Source organism: Raphanus sativus, chromosome 3 (genome assembly GCF_000801105.2).
Source record: "Raphanus sativus cultivar WK10039 chromosome 3, ASM80110v3, whole genome shotgun sequence".
NCBI classification, from domain to species: Eukaryota; Viridiplantae; Streptophyta; class Magnoliopsida; order Brassicales; family Brassicaceae; genus Raphanus; species Raphanus sativus.
In genome coordinates, this window is record NC_079513.1 from 656,483 (window position 1) to 671,612 (window position 15,130).

General features: G+C 32.6%; 2 protein-coding genes across 2 annotated transcripts; both read left to right on the forward strand.

Annotated features, from left to right (window-relative positions):
• Window positions 1-5,369: 5,369 nt before the first annotated feature.
• Window positions 5,370-7,569, forward strand: LOC108844483 (probable glycerol-3-phosphate acyltransferase 3). Its single transcript, XM_018617751.2, has 2 exons — window positions 5,370-6,093; window positions 6,546-7,569. The coding sequence occupies exons 1-2, from the start codon at window positions 5,413-5,415 to the stop codon at window positions 7,425-7,427; spliced, it is 1,563 nt and encodes a 520-aa protein (XP_018473253.2). The 5' UTR covers window positions 5,370-5,412; the 3' UTR covers window positions 7,428-7,569.
• Window positions 7,570-12,008: 4,439 nt separating this feature from the next.
• Window positions 12,009-12,935, forward strand: LOC108844808 (uncharacterized). The gene has a single exon (XM_018618102.1). The coding sequence runs from the start codon at window positions 12,009-12,011 to the stop codon at window positions 12,933-12,935; it is 927 nt and encodes a 308-aa protein (XP_018473604.1).
• The last annotated feature ends 2,195 nt before the right edge of the window (window positions 12,936-15,130 follow it).

Sequence of the window (15,130 nt, forward strand, 5' to 3'; positions counted from 1 at the left end):
CTACAAATTTGGGTAAAAATAATCTCAACATATTCACAAATATAGTGGAACTTGATCTTTATTCTTGAATACGAATTCTCTTTGAAATTTTTTTGCTTTGAGACTTTATCTTGGTCAGTGGTGGATCTAGAAAATATTTTGAGTGGGGCAAAAAAAATATTAATTAATATGTATATATATATTATATGATATATTTTTATATATTTATATATATTTTATAGATTTCAAAAATAACTAACAAAATGATAAAAAGAAATTACAAATAAGGGAAAATAAATGATGAATTAAACAGCTAAAATTATTTGGTAAAAAAATTTATTGAATACAAAATTGATTTTGAATGGAAAGAAACCAAGCAATAACAAAATACTACAAGAATAAAATGCAAGAGCAAAGAAAAGAAAAAGAATATGCTAGGTGGCCAAAAAAGAAAATCAGAAAACTAAACTAAAAACAATAAAAAAGAACGCATGAACCAAAAAAAAAGGCAAGGAAAGGAAAAAAAGGAATATAATAAATAGCCAGTGGTTTAGCGGGGGCAAAACGAGGTTAGAAACCAACTACAGCATAAATTTCAACAATTCCGGTGTACATAAAAGTATTTGTAGTTTTAACTGGTGGCAGCTGCCCACCACCTTGCACCAGTAGATCCGCCCCTGCTAGCGCATGCGAATATCCACATATATGGCCAAATCGCTGTCAAAGTAGCTCGTGTATTTTTCTAACGTACATAAGCTAATGAGAAACAAATTAACATTCATATGATATTTTCATGGTATTATCACGTATTATTAGAAATATGTTGGGTCGAAAAATGCATATGTTATGGATCAAAATTGTGAAATCCGTGAAATCCACGAAAACTTTCAAGACTAAAAAAAAAAATTTCAAGATTAAATTAATCTCAAAATATTTTTAACATATTTATATTAAGTGTTTAGGAAAGTTAACATTATTTGGTATTAACATTATATTCATCTTGTATTCTTATATCAAATATAACATAATAACATTCATATTCTATTATACTTTACACATATTTTATATGGTTTTTTCCTTTTCTATTTTGCCTAGTTTCACTGATCTACTAAATCTTAAAATATTTTTTTGCTTTTCCATATCAGTATTCTTAAAGGTGTTAGGGAATCTGCATTAGTGAACCCTATAGGAGGGGTTCACAAAACATTTTTTATTATTTTTTTTCTTTCTGTTTGACTTTTTTCTTAAAAAAAAATATATAATAATCGGACCAATCGTGGGCCGTCACGTGTCGTGGAGCTCACAAAATAGTCATGAACTCGCTTCACTGGGAAGAGGCGCGCTCCTTCCGATTCACCAAAATCAACATATTTTAATATTTCTTTTTCTTGGGAATGGTGTGACTCTCCCTCTACAACTCTCAATGCAGCTGCCCTTACTGAGAGTCGTGCCCATGATTTCAGAGGCCCTTATGGCTTAGTTCAAAATATCAAAATTCTGGATAAACAAAAGTAATCTCTATAATATTATTTGATAAGTCAATTTCCTATGTGTCGCATTCACGTTAATTTTCAAGATTATTGATTACAATGATACATTTAATGAATTAAAAATATTACACTTATATACTATTATTGAATTTATTGTTCAGTTTCCTTTTTAACATTTCCAAATAACATATATAATAAAAAGAAAACATTAAAGTTAAAAATAAAATAAAAACAAAAATAAATGTATATATATATAATATGATTTCATTAAAAATAAAGTTCACAAAATAAAAATCTTACATTAAAAATATTTTAAATAGCAAAAAATATAATTTGCTTTAAAATTTTATGTTTGTGGAACTTAATATAACCATAATCAAAATATCAAACCAAATGGGAATTTTCATTTTAAAATTATTCTAAATAATTTTCAGTTTGTCATTTAATAAATCTAAGGCATAAAATTATTTAAAATTTATAAAATATTTTAATTATTGTAATTTGTGATATGTGTTCGTAAACTTCCAAAAATCTATTAGTGATCTATCTCTTTATTTTCTAAAATATTTTTTAAGTAATCAACATATAATTTGATAAACATTATGAAAATACATGCATATTTAAACGATAAATAAAATTATCTTTTTACTTAATTATAATAAAAATAATCATACTTCGGTTTGAATTTGAAAGAACATATCTAACTCAATATACTCACAATATGAATGACTTAATTTATCCAATTTAGATGGTGTCAGAACCAGAGGAGTGACCAACTTTTACAACTTATCTGGAGGAAATCAAGAGCTTGTAAGAAAGTTTTCAGAATTCACAGATCATTCATGTACTTAGGACGGAGAATTCAAGGACGGATTGTCTAGCACGAGGTGTCAGACAGCAACCGTCTTTCGTCGTTCACATAGATGTTGAGTTCCCTGTTTGGATTACAGAGTCTATATGAGTTTGTTTTTCGTTTGATTACAAAAAGAAAAAAAAACTCATCCAACTTATATCTAATATCATAGATTTAACTATAATACGAATACATAACTATAATAATAATCTATTTTATAAATGTAAATTATAGAATGACTCAAAACATATTAACCAATTGTTAAAATTTAGTTCTTTCGTAAAGTTTATATATATACATGAGATTGTAGAATATTATTGTTAATATATGTTATATTAATTTAAACAACCTAAAAGGAAAAATACATCATAAGCAGGAAAAGATATGCTTTAAAGCTACCACACCCAATTGTCCAAATCAAATTTCATAAGCAGGAAAAGATATGCTTTAAAGCTACCACACCCAATTGTCCAAATCAAATTCAAATAGCAGAAAATAAGTCATGCTGAAGATCAAACTTGTAGTAACTATTATACACATGAATAACCTACTGAACTTTTAAAAAAAACTTATATCATAAGTAACCTAATAAATTACTAAATGTCATGTGGGTGGCCTAGGCGGTTTCCTTTTTCCTGTAAGAAGCAAGCACGACTCAGCAAATTCGAGTCTTTTGCGAGTGATGCTGTTGATTTTTTACGCATTGACTCTTATATCTTGGATCTTGCAAAAAACAGTGGCTATCTTTTGTGCTTTCTTCCTTTTATGGATTTTCTTTTCTTTTCGGTGATAATATATTGATTAAAGTTAGTTTATGAAAAAAAAAGCAGATTTATATGTTGGATCTATCTAATTAATTAACAAGAAGAAGTGAAAATACTTAGGTAAGCACAGAGGCGGACCTATGTAGGGCAATAGTGGGTCACATGACCCAGGTTAAATTTATAATTCAGTCATTTTGCTATAGGTAATGAAAGATCCAATAGCTTATTTGGTTCATTTTCTCAACTAATGACCCACCTTTCCCTGGTTCAATTCCTCTTAGATCACTTTATAATCTTGTTTTTCATTTTTTTTTTGTTTATGCTGGGCCAAAGACCAATTTATGACCCCCCTAAAAATTAAACCTAGGTCCGCCACTGAGCCACAAGAGACCATGATTATATCTAAGTTAGTCTTTATACAGGGGCCAAAAAATTCTTTACAGCCACTGAGCCACAAGAGAGCCAATCTAACTTTGCTTCCGGTTTCTTTAAACTGACATCCCAATTTTTTTGGTAATACATATTTATAATATTAATCTTTTTAAATATAGTTGATCTATACATGCATGCAACTAATTTTTTCAACATTATTTAATTCAAAATCTTACAATACAACTAAAATAAAACTACAGTCTAAATTCTACAAGAATTACTCTTAAAGCAATAGTTTCAACCAATCCCACGCTTAGTCGCAGAATTGGCCTCTAGCCCAGAAGCTTCGCCGTACATCTATTTGACTTTGTAAAATCTAGGCAGTCTTATTGATAAATCAAGGTACATGCAAAGTAAGTAATGTAACCGATAGTTACTTCATTTTCGAAACGAAAATATGATATGGCGTATTCTACCAGTTGACCACGCAAACACCACACACCCTATAAACGTGGTCGGCTACTCAGTAGCATTCAATGCGTTTTAACTGTTAATTTTAATATTTGAATTTGTATTGTGTTCCCCATAGAATAGAGTTTGTGCTCAAAGTCAAAAGACTTGCCATTTTCATCCGATATTAAAAGTGTATATGATAATATGTTTTTTGCTAAAGATATATGATAATATGTTGGTTCTTTTAAAATTGGAATTAGCTTCGGAAGTGCAATGTATAGGTTTGTAACAAGCTGCGCAATGTTAATTGGATCTTGAATTTTGGACCGCATTCGTTTGATTAACAATAATTTTTGGATCAACATTTAATTTTTCAGATATGCTAATATTTGTAGGACAGGTTTTTTATGTCAACAACAGTTTTTTTTTTCTATTTTGATTGATCTACTTATAATTTGTATTTAATGTACCTTAAGAATATCAGTATAGTAGACTCTCTTAACCAAATTTAAAAAAATTACAAAATATTTAAAATAGAAGACATGAAAATAAATTAATAAAATTTTCTCAAATGAGAAATTATAAAATCATTGTGAGAAACTCATATGCTATGTATTTATGGATTAACGGCTTGATGAGTTTAAAAATACCAAAAAGAATTAACTTTATTAAAAACATTAATACTTTTAAGTTTAGTTATTTCCTTGAAAACCAATTTGTCAATAAGGGTGTTCTTAATTTTCTTTCTCCAAGACAGCGGATAAAGGAAAACAAAATAGAATTGATCAACTTGTATAACGCATCAATCGATATTACTAGTCGTATGATTTCTCCATCATTAGTTTTAGTTTACTGTTCGTGGACTTTGAAACCTTTACTTTAATGAAACATTCCAACTTGGAAATACAATAGTAGTTCGAAATTAAAATAAGAAATAACCATTCCAAGAGAATAATACGCAACAATAAATGGATCTCCATCAAAATATTTTATTGTTTGGTAACTGTAACAGTACATATATGAAAAAAAGAATTGACTGTACATCAGTACATGTATGATATATACGATATATGTACTATGACATTTCACACAACTGGAAGAAGACTTGTAAATCACCTACTTATGTGTGTTTAATCTCCGATTACACACAAACTTTGACTCGTTTTATTCTTTTTAAAAATAATGGAAAGCTTTGACTCGTACTGTTTTCAACAATAGTTTTTGTCTACCCAACCCAAAACACGCGTACGCATACTTTTTCAAATATTCTATTCACAATTTCACATGTTCGCTTGGTAATCTCATTTAATGCATAATCATGCAAGCTGTACGTTAACGATCAATAGCAAAATTTCGTAAATACACAATACATCTATGGGTAACATCGTCATGATATTCCACTACTCTTTGCTATATAAATACCCCCTCAACTGTTATCAGACATGCAGTGTCTAAAACGTAACACATCGAGAAGAAAAAAGCTTCCTACAAACACACAAAAATGCCGGTTAAGATGTCAATTTTCCAATCTCTTATGTTTCTTTTCAACCGGTTTATCCTCAGACGATACCGGAGCCATAAACCAAAGTACCAAAAATACCCTTCGTCCCTCCTCCAGACCGACCTATCTAGCCATACATTGATCTTCCACTTAGAAGGAGCTCTCCTCAAATCCGACTCACTCTTCCCATACTTCATGCTCGTAGCATTCGAGGCAGGAGGGGTGATGAGGTCATTGCTCCTCTTCATTCTCTATCCATTGATAAGCTTGATGAGCCACGAGATGGGTGTTAAAGTGATGGTCTTCGTGAGCTTCTTTGGAATTAAAAAAGATGGGTTTAGAGCCGGGAGAGCGGTTCTGCCTAAATACTTTCTAGAAGATGTTGGACTCGAAATGTTCAAAGTGTTGAGGAGAGGAGGGAAGAGGATCGGTGTTAGCGATGATCTTCCTCAAGTTATGGTTGAAGGGTTCTTGAAAGATTACTTGGAGACTGAAGTTGTTGTCGGGAGAGAAATGAAGGTAGTTGGTGGTTATTACATAGGAATCATGGAGGATAAGATCAAACACGATCTCGACTTTGATGAGTTGGTTCGTAAAGAAAGATTAGACACTGGTCATATTATTGGCATCACGTCCTTCAACACATCTCTTCACCGATATCTATTCTCTCAGTTTTGCCAGGTCGGTAATTTAATTCATATTCAAAACATCTCTTCGCCGATGATGTTTAACATGCTTTTAAATTTTATGTGAAAATGTTATATATATCATTTAAACGTATAATACATAGGCCTCTTATGTTTAACGTGAATGATATGATTTGTTATACTCCTTTAAGCAACATATAGAATATGAATAGTTGACTAAAGTGGTGGCGGTGAGAGACACACCTTGCATAATCTTTCTATTAGCTGCAAATACGAAATATATACATAAAAGCAACAAAAGCAGATCCAAGGTCTGTATCATTAAATTCGAATATGAAAATGATGATACGTAGTTATTAGCCATGACAGTGAAATACAACTTGTGTTTTGAATTTCATGCCAATACTTAAAAACTGATCTTGTTAGGTATTGTCATTCATTGTTTTCATGTATTATTCAACTGATTTTCTTGACTTTTTGAAACAGGAGATATATTTCGTGAAGAAGTCCGACAAAAGAAACTGGCAAACCCTACCAAAAGACCAATACCCTAAACCATTAATTTTTCATGATGGTCGTCTCGCAATCAAACCAACCCTAATGAACACTCTTGTCTTGTTCATGTGGGGTCCCTTCGCAATCGCAGCCGCAGCAGCCAGACTCTTCGTCTCTCTTTGCATCCCTTACACCTTATCAATCCCAATCCTAGGTTTCTCTGGTTGCAGACTAACCGTAGAGATCGACGACCTTTCATCTCAAAAGTTAAACTCAAGTCAACGCAAAGGATGTCTCTTTGCGTGTAACCACAGAACTTTATTGGACCCTCTCTATATTGGATTCTCTTTAAAAACCAAAAACATCACAACCGTAACGTATAGTTTGAGCAGAGTATCTGAGCTCCTGGCTCCGATCAAAACCGTTAGACTGACCCGTGATCGGGTCAGTGACGGCAAAGCCATGAAGAAGTTGTTGTCCGAAGGAGACCTAGTGGTTTGTCCTGAAGGTACCACTTGTAGAGAGCCTCACTTGCTAAGGTTTAGTCCTTTGTTCACTGAGATTAGTGATGTCATCGTTCCCGTGGCTGTGACGTCACCCGCGACCTTCTTTTACGGTACAACAGCAAGTGGCTTGAAGGCATTTGACCCGCTTTTCTTCCTCATGGATCCTTATCCGTCCTACACGGTCCAGTTTCTGGACCCTGTCTCTGGTGTCTCGTGTCAAGATCCTGATGGGAAGCTGAAGTTTGAAGTGGCTAATCATGTTCAGAGCGTGATTGGGAAGGCGTTGGATTTTGAATGCACTAATCTGACTAGAAAAGACAAATATTTGATCTTGGCTGGTAATAATGGTGTGGTTAAGAAAAATTAAATTTGTTTTTTTATAGAATATGAGTGTTTTTGTGTGTAAAGTAATCAATGTTTCATTCATTTTTTATATATTTTCATGTTATAATGTTACGTAGCGATGTATATAACTCTTTTTCTTGGTAATGAATCTATATATAATTTTATAGTTTTATAGTTTTATATCATACAACATATATTACATAATCTTTTTTTTTGTTTAACTGTTGAGTATTTAAACCGAGACCCAACTAATCTCTAAAGAGGATAATATTGACAACTAGTCCGATCTCAGTTTTTTTTAATGAGACCTAAGACATAACTTCATCTTCACCTGACCAAGCAAATGACAGCTTAGTTTCTGGCAATATTCGAATCCAAAACGACGAATTTACATTTTACTCCAAGTTTTCTTTTTTTACCACTAGACTACTACCGTTTGCTTAATAATTCGCCTTTGCAATTGTACGACATTTATAAGACATTGGTCCACAAGAAATAACAATAAATAAGAAAACTATACATTCGGACACGTCAAAGTTGTTGTCTAATGTGTGCGTTGTATTGGTAGGGCACATGCATCATAAATGTCATGTTTTAACGGGTTTTACCCAAAATATGTAACCAACTTATTAATCTTGGGTGTGTAGTAGTAGTATCTATTATATATGCATAGTGCATGGTTGGTATAACTGTACCTAGCTATTACTTTTGGGGATTCGTTAACGTCATTGACGTTGTCACTTCTGGAAAATCAATTGATACGAGAGTTTGATTGGTTAAGAAAAAAATTGTTTGATTGGCGTTAAAAAAAACTGTACACGTAGTTATTTTTTTCTTTGGCCACTAGAATCATCAGATCCATCGATATATAAGAAGATTCGGGATAAGCTAATTAAATCTCCATTCTTTGCAGCCTCTGCAGGATCATCGCTACAACGACATGCTTGTCTTTTGGTTCCAATCACGGACCATAATGTTTTAAATGCCTCTTCCCTTTAAGCTTTATGAGTTTTCAATCTTTCGCTTCGCATATAGAACCATCGATAACAGCAAAGAAAACTGTAACATTTTGTAAAGCAGTTTTGTTTGTTTTACTAGATCTTAGAATAAAAAATAATAAGTGACATGAGCAAAACTTGAATAAATATGGTATATATTCATTGGTCAAAATAGTTACATCTACTCTACATATTGAAACGCAAAGTTATTGTTTTACGTTCAAGGCCTAGGGGTCTAGAAACCATGTGAGCATGTGAAGTGAAAAAGGAAGTTAATGTACCACCAAGAGAAGAATAAGTCAACTCACACTTGCATCATAAAAATTCATAAATCCGTTCGTTCATATAAATTCCGGTTTTAGGATTGTTTTTAGGGAATTTGCACATTGATGTTGACAAAGAGATGAATTGTATATATATTGTAGTACTTTTTGAGTCAATTCCACTTGATAGGTGGTATAATAATTACATGTTATAATACTTTAAATAATAAATTTTTGTGTACAGCAGAAATCATTTCGCCCTAAACTAGCTCATTTAGATATATCTGAGATGGCTATCACTGTCGCATTTTCTAAATACAACTGTGTTGGAAGAGAGAAATGAAACAAAACGATGTCGATCTTTTAGACTATGATTAATGCTAGTCTCTTAGGAAGATTTCTTAGCGAATATAAGAGACATCTCTTAACTTTTAACTAAAAAAAATTAAAATCCGGTCGGAATACTTTAAACCAAACAATAAAAAAAAATTACAGGTGTAATCTTTTTACTGGTCAAATTGTTAAAAATAATTAAAACATAACTAAAAAAATAAAGATGATTATTTTACAATTTTTGAGAGATATATATGATGTTTCCTTGATGCTGATACTCTAAAATTCTGAAATACTTAAGGCATCAGCATTAATAAGTTAAAGACTCTCTCATAAAAACATTAAAATAACTAAAACTTAGACATACACAAAAGAAAATTTCTTATTTGAAAGATTCTCACATATTTTTCTTTTTTTAGGTGCAATTCTCACATATTCTTACGAGACTCAAATCACACTTGTTAAAAAATTATTAGCTCAAGTGTCTTTAAAATATAAAAAATAATGATATAAAATATTGTTAATTTTTTATATTTTCCGAGAAATTAATGTGAGTCTCTTACATACTTTATTTTATATGTTGTATTTAATCACTATTATAAATACTAAGATAAAATTAATTATAAACAATATAATTTTAGAAATAGTTTGTGAAATGGTATAAATGATTTTTACTTTAATTATTTTCTTTAAAATCATTTATGTAACTTAGGTTGTCAAGTAATTCAATTATTATTTCAGTTGATAACAAAATTAACTCATTTTATATCTCCTACGTGGTATTAAATCACAATACCTTTTATCAACTTCATTTTTCAGAAATAACCATTTGAATTTATAACAAAACAGTCCACAATAAGTTTTTATGATAATAGGTGTTATTTTTAAAAACCAATTATAATTAAATTTTTAATATTGATTCTCATAAGAAGATTAGAAGTGTCAAGTGAGAAGGAAAATAAAATTCACCAAAGTTCATTAAACCAAGTAGAATTTTACTAACAAAAATATATACATTACTCTATAATATGACTAATTAATATTTTTATTAATAAATTTCATAAACAATAGTAAAGTGATCTAAATATATAATAATAATAATTTTTAAAATCTTACACATTTTTATTTAGCATCTTTAGTTTCTTACTTTGATACCCTTAGTGAATTTAATTTATTATTTTAATATATTTTTTTGTTAATCAACTTTTTATAGCCACATTTTTATTATAAATAATTTTATATTAAAATTCAAATTTTCACGTCTATATTTACATATATAATTAATACTAAGTCATCTAATATAGATGTGTTTCATTTTCTTATTTACATATGTTTTTTTTAATAAAATATATTATTTAATTCTTCCCCAAAAGGGGCATCGGAACAGTGAACCACCCTAACGTGGCGGTCGCCGGAGAAACGGCGAGATCTAGATTACAGGCAAGAAAAAAACAACAATCAAGAGCAAATCTAAGCAGAAAGAGATTATTTACATATTTTGCTACGTTAGTTAAAGAATAATGTTATATTACAGAGATAATGTTAGTCACCTTAATAGCATGTGTTTCCTTTAATTTATTTATTAACATATTTACATATTTACTATGTTAATTAATAAGATAGTTATGCAATTTCCTACATTAGTTAGGAACATTAAAAAAAATTACAAGTATAAATTTCTTGTTAAAAAAAATCTCCAACTATCGTGAATATATTAGATTTCAGTTAGAAGGAATATTTAACTGTCATTATTTAAAATTTATTTAATAATTTATGTTAATTATTTTTTGTTAATTTTAGTTTCTTTTTATATTTTCAATAACATATATAATAAAAATGAAAAATAAATTTACAAAATGGAAATAAATTCTATTTCATGAAAATATATTTTATAAATATATGGGAATGAAATTATATTTTATATATAATGTGCTTCAATATAAAAATCAAATTTCACAAAAACAGTTTTGATGTTTTTAAAAAATCAATTCTTTAACACATAATATCAAACAGCATAATATATCATTTAAATTAATAAAATTATTTTGTTTCTATCTATCTATTTTCTCAGATAATTATGAAAGTATAAGTACATATTTAAGATAAACAATTCTACTAATACAATAAATAAAACTAATCAAATTAAGTTTAACCAGAATTAAAAGTAGTTATTCTTCAATTTGAAAAATATGTAACTTAATATAACCTACAAAGAACAATTTAAACAATAGAGATTCTTATTCACTAAATCAAAAGACTAAATAAAAATAATAATCAAAATTTTGATGTATTTCAGCATAAAAAATACTATAGTTAAATTTAAAGAAATAAATGCAATCGTATATATCCAAATAATAACCAGATCAACTAGATATTATATATTTGAATTACACGTCTGATTAAAATAACATGATATTTAACAAAATATATCATATATACAAAATAAAAATATATTTATTTTAAAATATTTAGATCATCATAAACCACCTAGTATTAATAAAAATTGAAAAATCAACTAAAATACTTTTAATATTAATTATTTATTTTAATCGATGGGTTTTAGTAGTTTAGAACTTCTCATTAAAATACTTCATCAAATATTTTAAGTATACTAAAATAATATTATCTTAAAATCATAAATTTTCATATCAAAATATTTATAATTAAATATTTGTATTTCATATACAGGCGTAGCTTTTTGACCGAGAGAAGTTAGAGAAAAGTAGAGGGAGAAAATTCCTTTTTAGCTACCCCTTGTGGGCTTAAGTCTTTTATCCGTTGGGTAACTAAGTGTTTAGTCGTTGGTAATCGAGTTTTACGTTAAAAACACTTTGTGAGAAGTAATTGTCAACCTTTTATTGGTTTTTGGGGCAGTGTGAGCTTTGAATTTTGAAACCCTTATCTGTTCTTCCTGCTCTGTTCTTCTTGCATTGAAGTCTAGGGTAAGAAAGTGGTTGAGAGTTATTGTGAAGTTGGAGTTTTTAAACCGGTGGAACCATGTCTTTAGCGATGGACAAAGCTTTAATGGCACTGTCTTTGGAGGAAGAGGATGTTCCGTTCGCTATGCCTGAGCTTCCTGAGTTCAGCTCTGCTGAAGAAAATAAACTGAGCCTGATGGGTCGTCTGCTGAACCCTGAGAAACAGAAGATGTCATCTTTAATCATGAAGATGCCGAGGAAATGGCAAAAAGAAAGAAGAGTTCGAGGCATTGCTCTGTCTCAAGAACGATTCCAGTTCATCTTCCAAAACGAGCATGACCTCGTCGACGTTTTGGAAAGAGGAGTCCACACTTTCGAGGAGTGGGTCATTGTGGTCGAGAGATGGGTGGAGAACCCGCCTGAAGATTATCTTCAGTTCATTCCGATTTGGGTTCAAATAAGGAACATTCCCGTAGACTGCTACAACTCTGGTGCGTTGACAGCCCTTGGTGACCTGGTTGGGAAGACAGTGGTGGTTGCTTTTGATCCTACCAAGCCAATCACTCAAGATTTCATCAGGGTACTTGTCAAGTTTAATGTGGCTCACCCCTTGCGTACGACTAAAGTTATCACTGTCAAAGGAGCCCCTCATGTCATTTGCTTCAACTATGAAAAGATTCAGAAGCGTTGCTTTACTTGCCAGTGTCTCAACCATGAGAAGGATTTCTGTCCCTTAGAGGTTAAAAAGCGTCAGGAAGCCTCTAAAGCGCGAAGGGATCTCGTGGCTGCTGAGCTGAAGAAGAAGGAGCTGGTGATCAAGCATAATGATATACTTTTTGGTGTATTGGAAGAAGAGCAAGTTGGGTTGGATCCTGCTACAGGTCGTTACAAAATTGCTAATGAAGTACTCGAGGAGATGAGGAGGTACTTGCGTGCAGACACTGGAGAAAATCATGCCACCAAGGTTGATAAAGTTCAGTCGTCTGTTCACCTTGTGGAAAAGGATCCCGTTGCTTAGAAAACGGTCCTTCGTTTGGAACAGATGCCGATGGTAACAAAGGACCTAAATAGAGGAAAGGGTCTTGTTTTTGATTACTCTGAAAAGATGGGAGAGTCAAGTGCGCTAAGTGTTCAGAGCAATCCTGATAAGTTGCTGGGTGCATCTCTCAAAGCCCATTCGGCTCTGTCGGTTCGCTCTGCTCCGGTTATGAAGCGGTTATGCTATGATAAGGATGAGGCAGGAAGTGCAGACTCTGTGCGGCCCAACTACCCTACGGTTTTCCAGACTGGCAGCTCTAAGTCTGGTTATTCCGGGGTGGTCAAGAAGAAGCAGCCTCCGAGAAAGAGACCACCGAAGTCAGCGTCTGCAGAGGTCAAGGGCAACAAACGACATAGGTGCAGAGAATAAAGAAGGAAGAAGAGATGGTAAACAAGAAGTGAGTAACAAGAAGAGGAAGAGCTCAGTAGGAGTGGAGGAGTATCAAACAACATCAAAGGCCGTTTGCCTTAAGGCGATCCCAAGTGAGGGATTGCCCCAGTCCCAATGAGCTTATTGAGTTGGAATTGTCAAGGCTTGGGGCGGCCTCAAGGCTTGACAATTCAGAGATTGAGGGAATTGCGTCAATACCATTTCCCCGATGTTCTTTTTTTAATGGAAACAAAAAAATGTAGGAATGTTGTTGTTGATCTTAAAGTTTGGTTGGGCTATGAACATGTTCACACTGTGAATCCGGTTGGATACAGTGGTGGTTTAGCTCTTTTGTGGAAGAAAAATGTCAGTTTATCTATTAAAAGTTCGGATAAAAATGTAATAGATTGTTTCGTTAAGTGTGGAGCCGTCTCTTTTTTCCTCTCTTGTGTGTATGGAGAACCGGCGCACGATGGGAAGAGTATTGTGTGGGAACGTCTAAGCAGAATAGGCGTTGGCAGAAAAGAAAACTGGTGTATTGTTGGGGATTTTAACGAGATACTCAACAATGATGAGAAAAGTGGAGGTCCAAGAAGATCTGAGGCTTCGTTTAAACCTTTTGCGGAGATGCTCATTCTTTGTGAAATGGGTGAACTTAGTAGTAGAGGTGATCGGTTTACTTGGGGAGGTACACGATGGACGAAATATATAAGGTGTTGCCTCGATCGTTGTTTTGGAAACAAAGCGTGGCGTGCAAGTTTCCCAAACTCTAACCAAATCTTTCTAGAGAAACGAGGATCTGATCACCGCCCTGTTTTGGTCAACTTGAGAGCGAACACTGAAATGCAACGTGGTCAGTTTCGTTTTGATAAGTGACTTCTTCACCATCCTGACGCTAAGAAAGAGGTTGTAGAGGCTTGGAAGCATATCAGACCGACGGCGTCGGTAACAGTTAGAATCCAGAAGTGTAGAAGATTCATGGGCGCTTGGAAAAGGAAAAGACGTTTTAATGCACGAGATAAGATTCACTTATTACAGGAGCGACTGGAGAACCTCCAATCAAAGTCGTATCCCTGTCGTTTTGAGATCTGCAACATCAAAAAGGAGCTGATGCTTGCGTATAGAGAAGAAGAAATGTTTTGGAGGATGAGAAGCAGAGAAAAATGGCTCAGACTGGAAGACAGAAATTCCAAATTCTTCCACCTTTCTGTAAAAGCAAACAGATCAAGGACATTCCTCCTCAAGCTGAAGGATAAATTTGGTCATGACCAATGGTCAGAAGCGGCTAAAGCAGAAGTGGCGATTCAGTACTTTTCTGAGTTGTTTACTTCCTCGAATCCTCCTTCATATGAGGATGTCTTTCAGAGTATGGTACCCAAAGTCACTGCGGTGATGAACGAGTCCTTAACATGCCAAATCACAAAAGAAGAGGTTCGTGAAGCAATCTTTTCCATTAAATCTGACAGTGCTCCGGGTCCTGACGGAATGTCGGGCCTCTTCTTTCAAAAGTTTTGGCCTGAAATAGAAGATGATGTGACCAAAGAGATACAAGAGGTTTTCGTCAAAGGATGTTTGCCGGATGATTGGAATTTTACTTACCTGTGCTTGTTACCGAAAGTTTCAAATCCTGAGCAAATGACTGATTTGAGGCCTATCAGCTTATGCTCGGTCCTCTACAAGACAGTGTCCAAGATCCTGGTAAAACGCCTGCAACCATTGTTGGGAGACTTGGTGTCTGTGAACCAGTCGGCTTTCGTGGGTGAAAGACTGATCCAAGACAACATTATCATTGCTCACGAAATTGT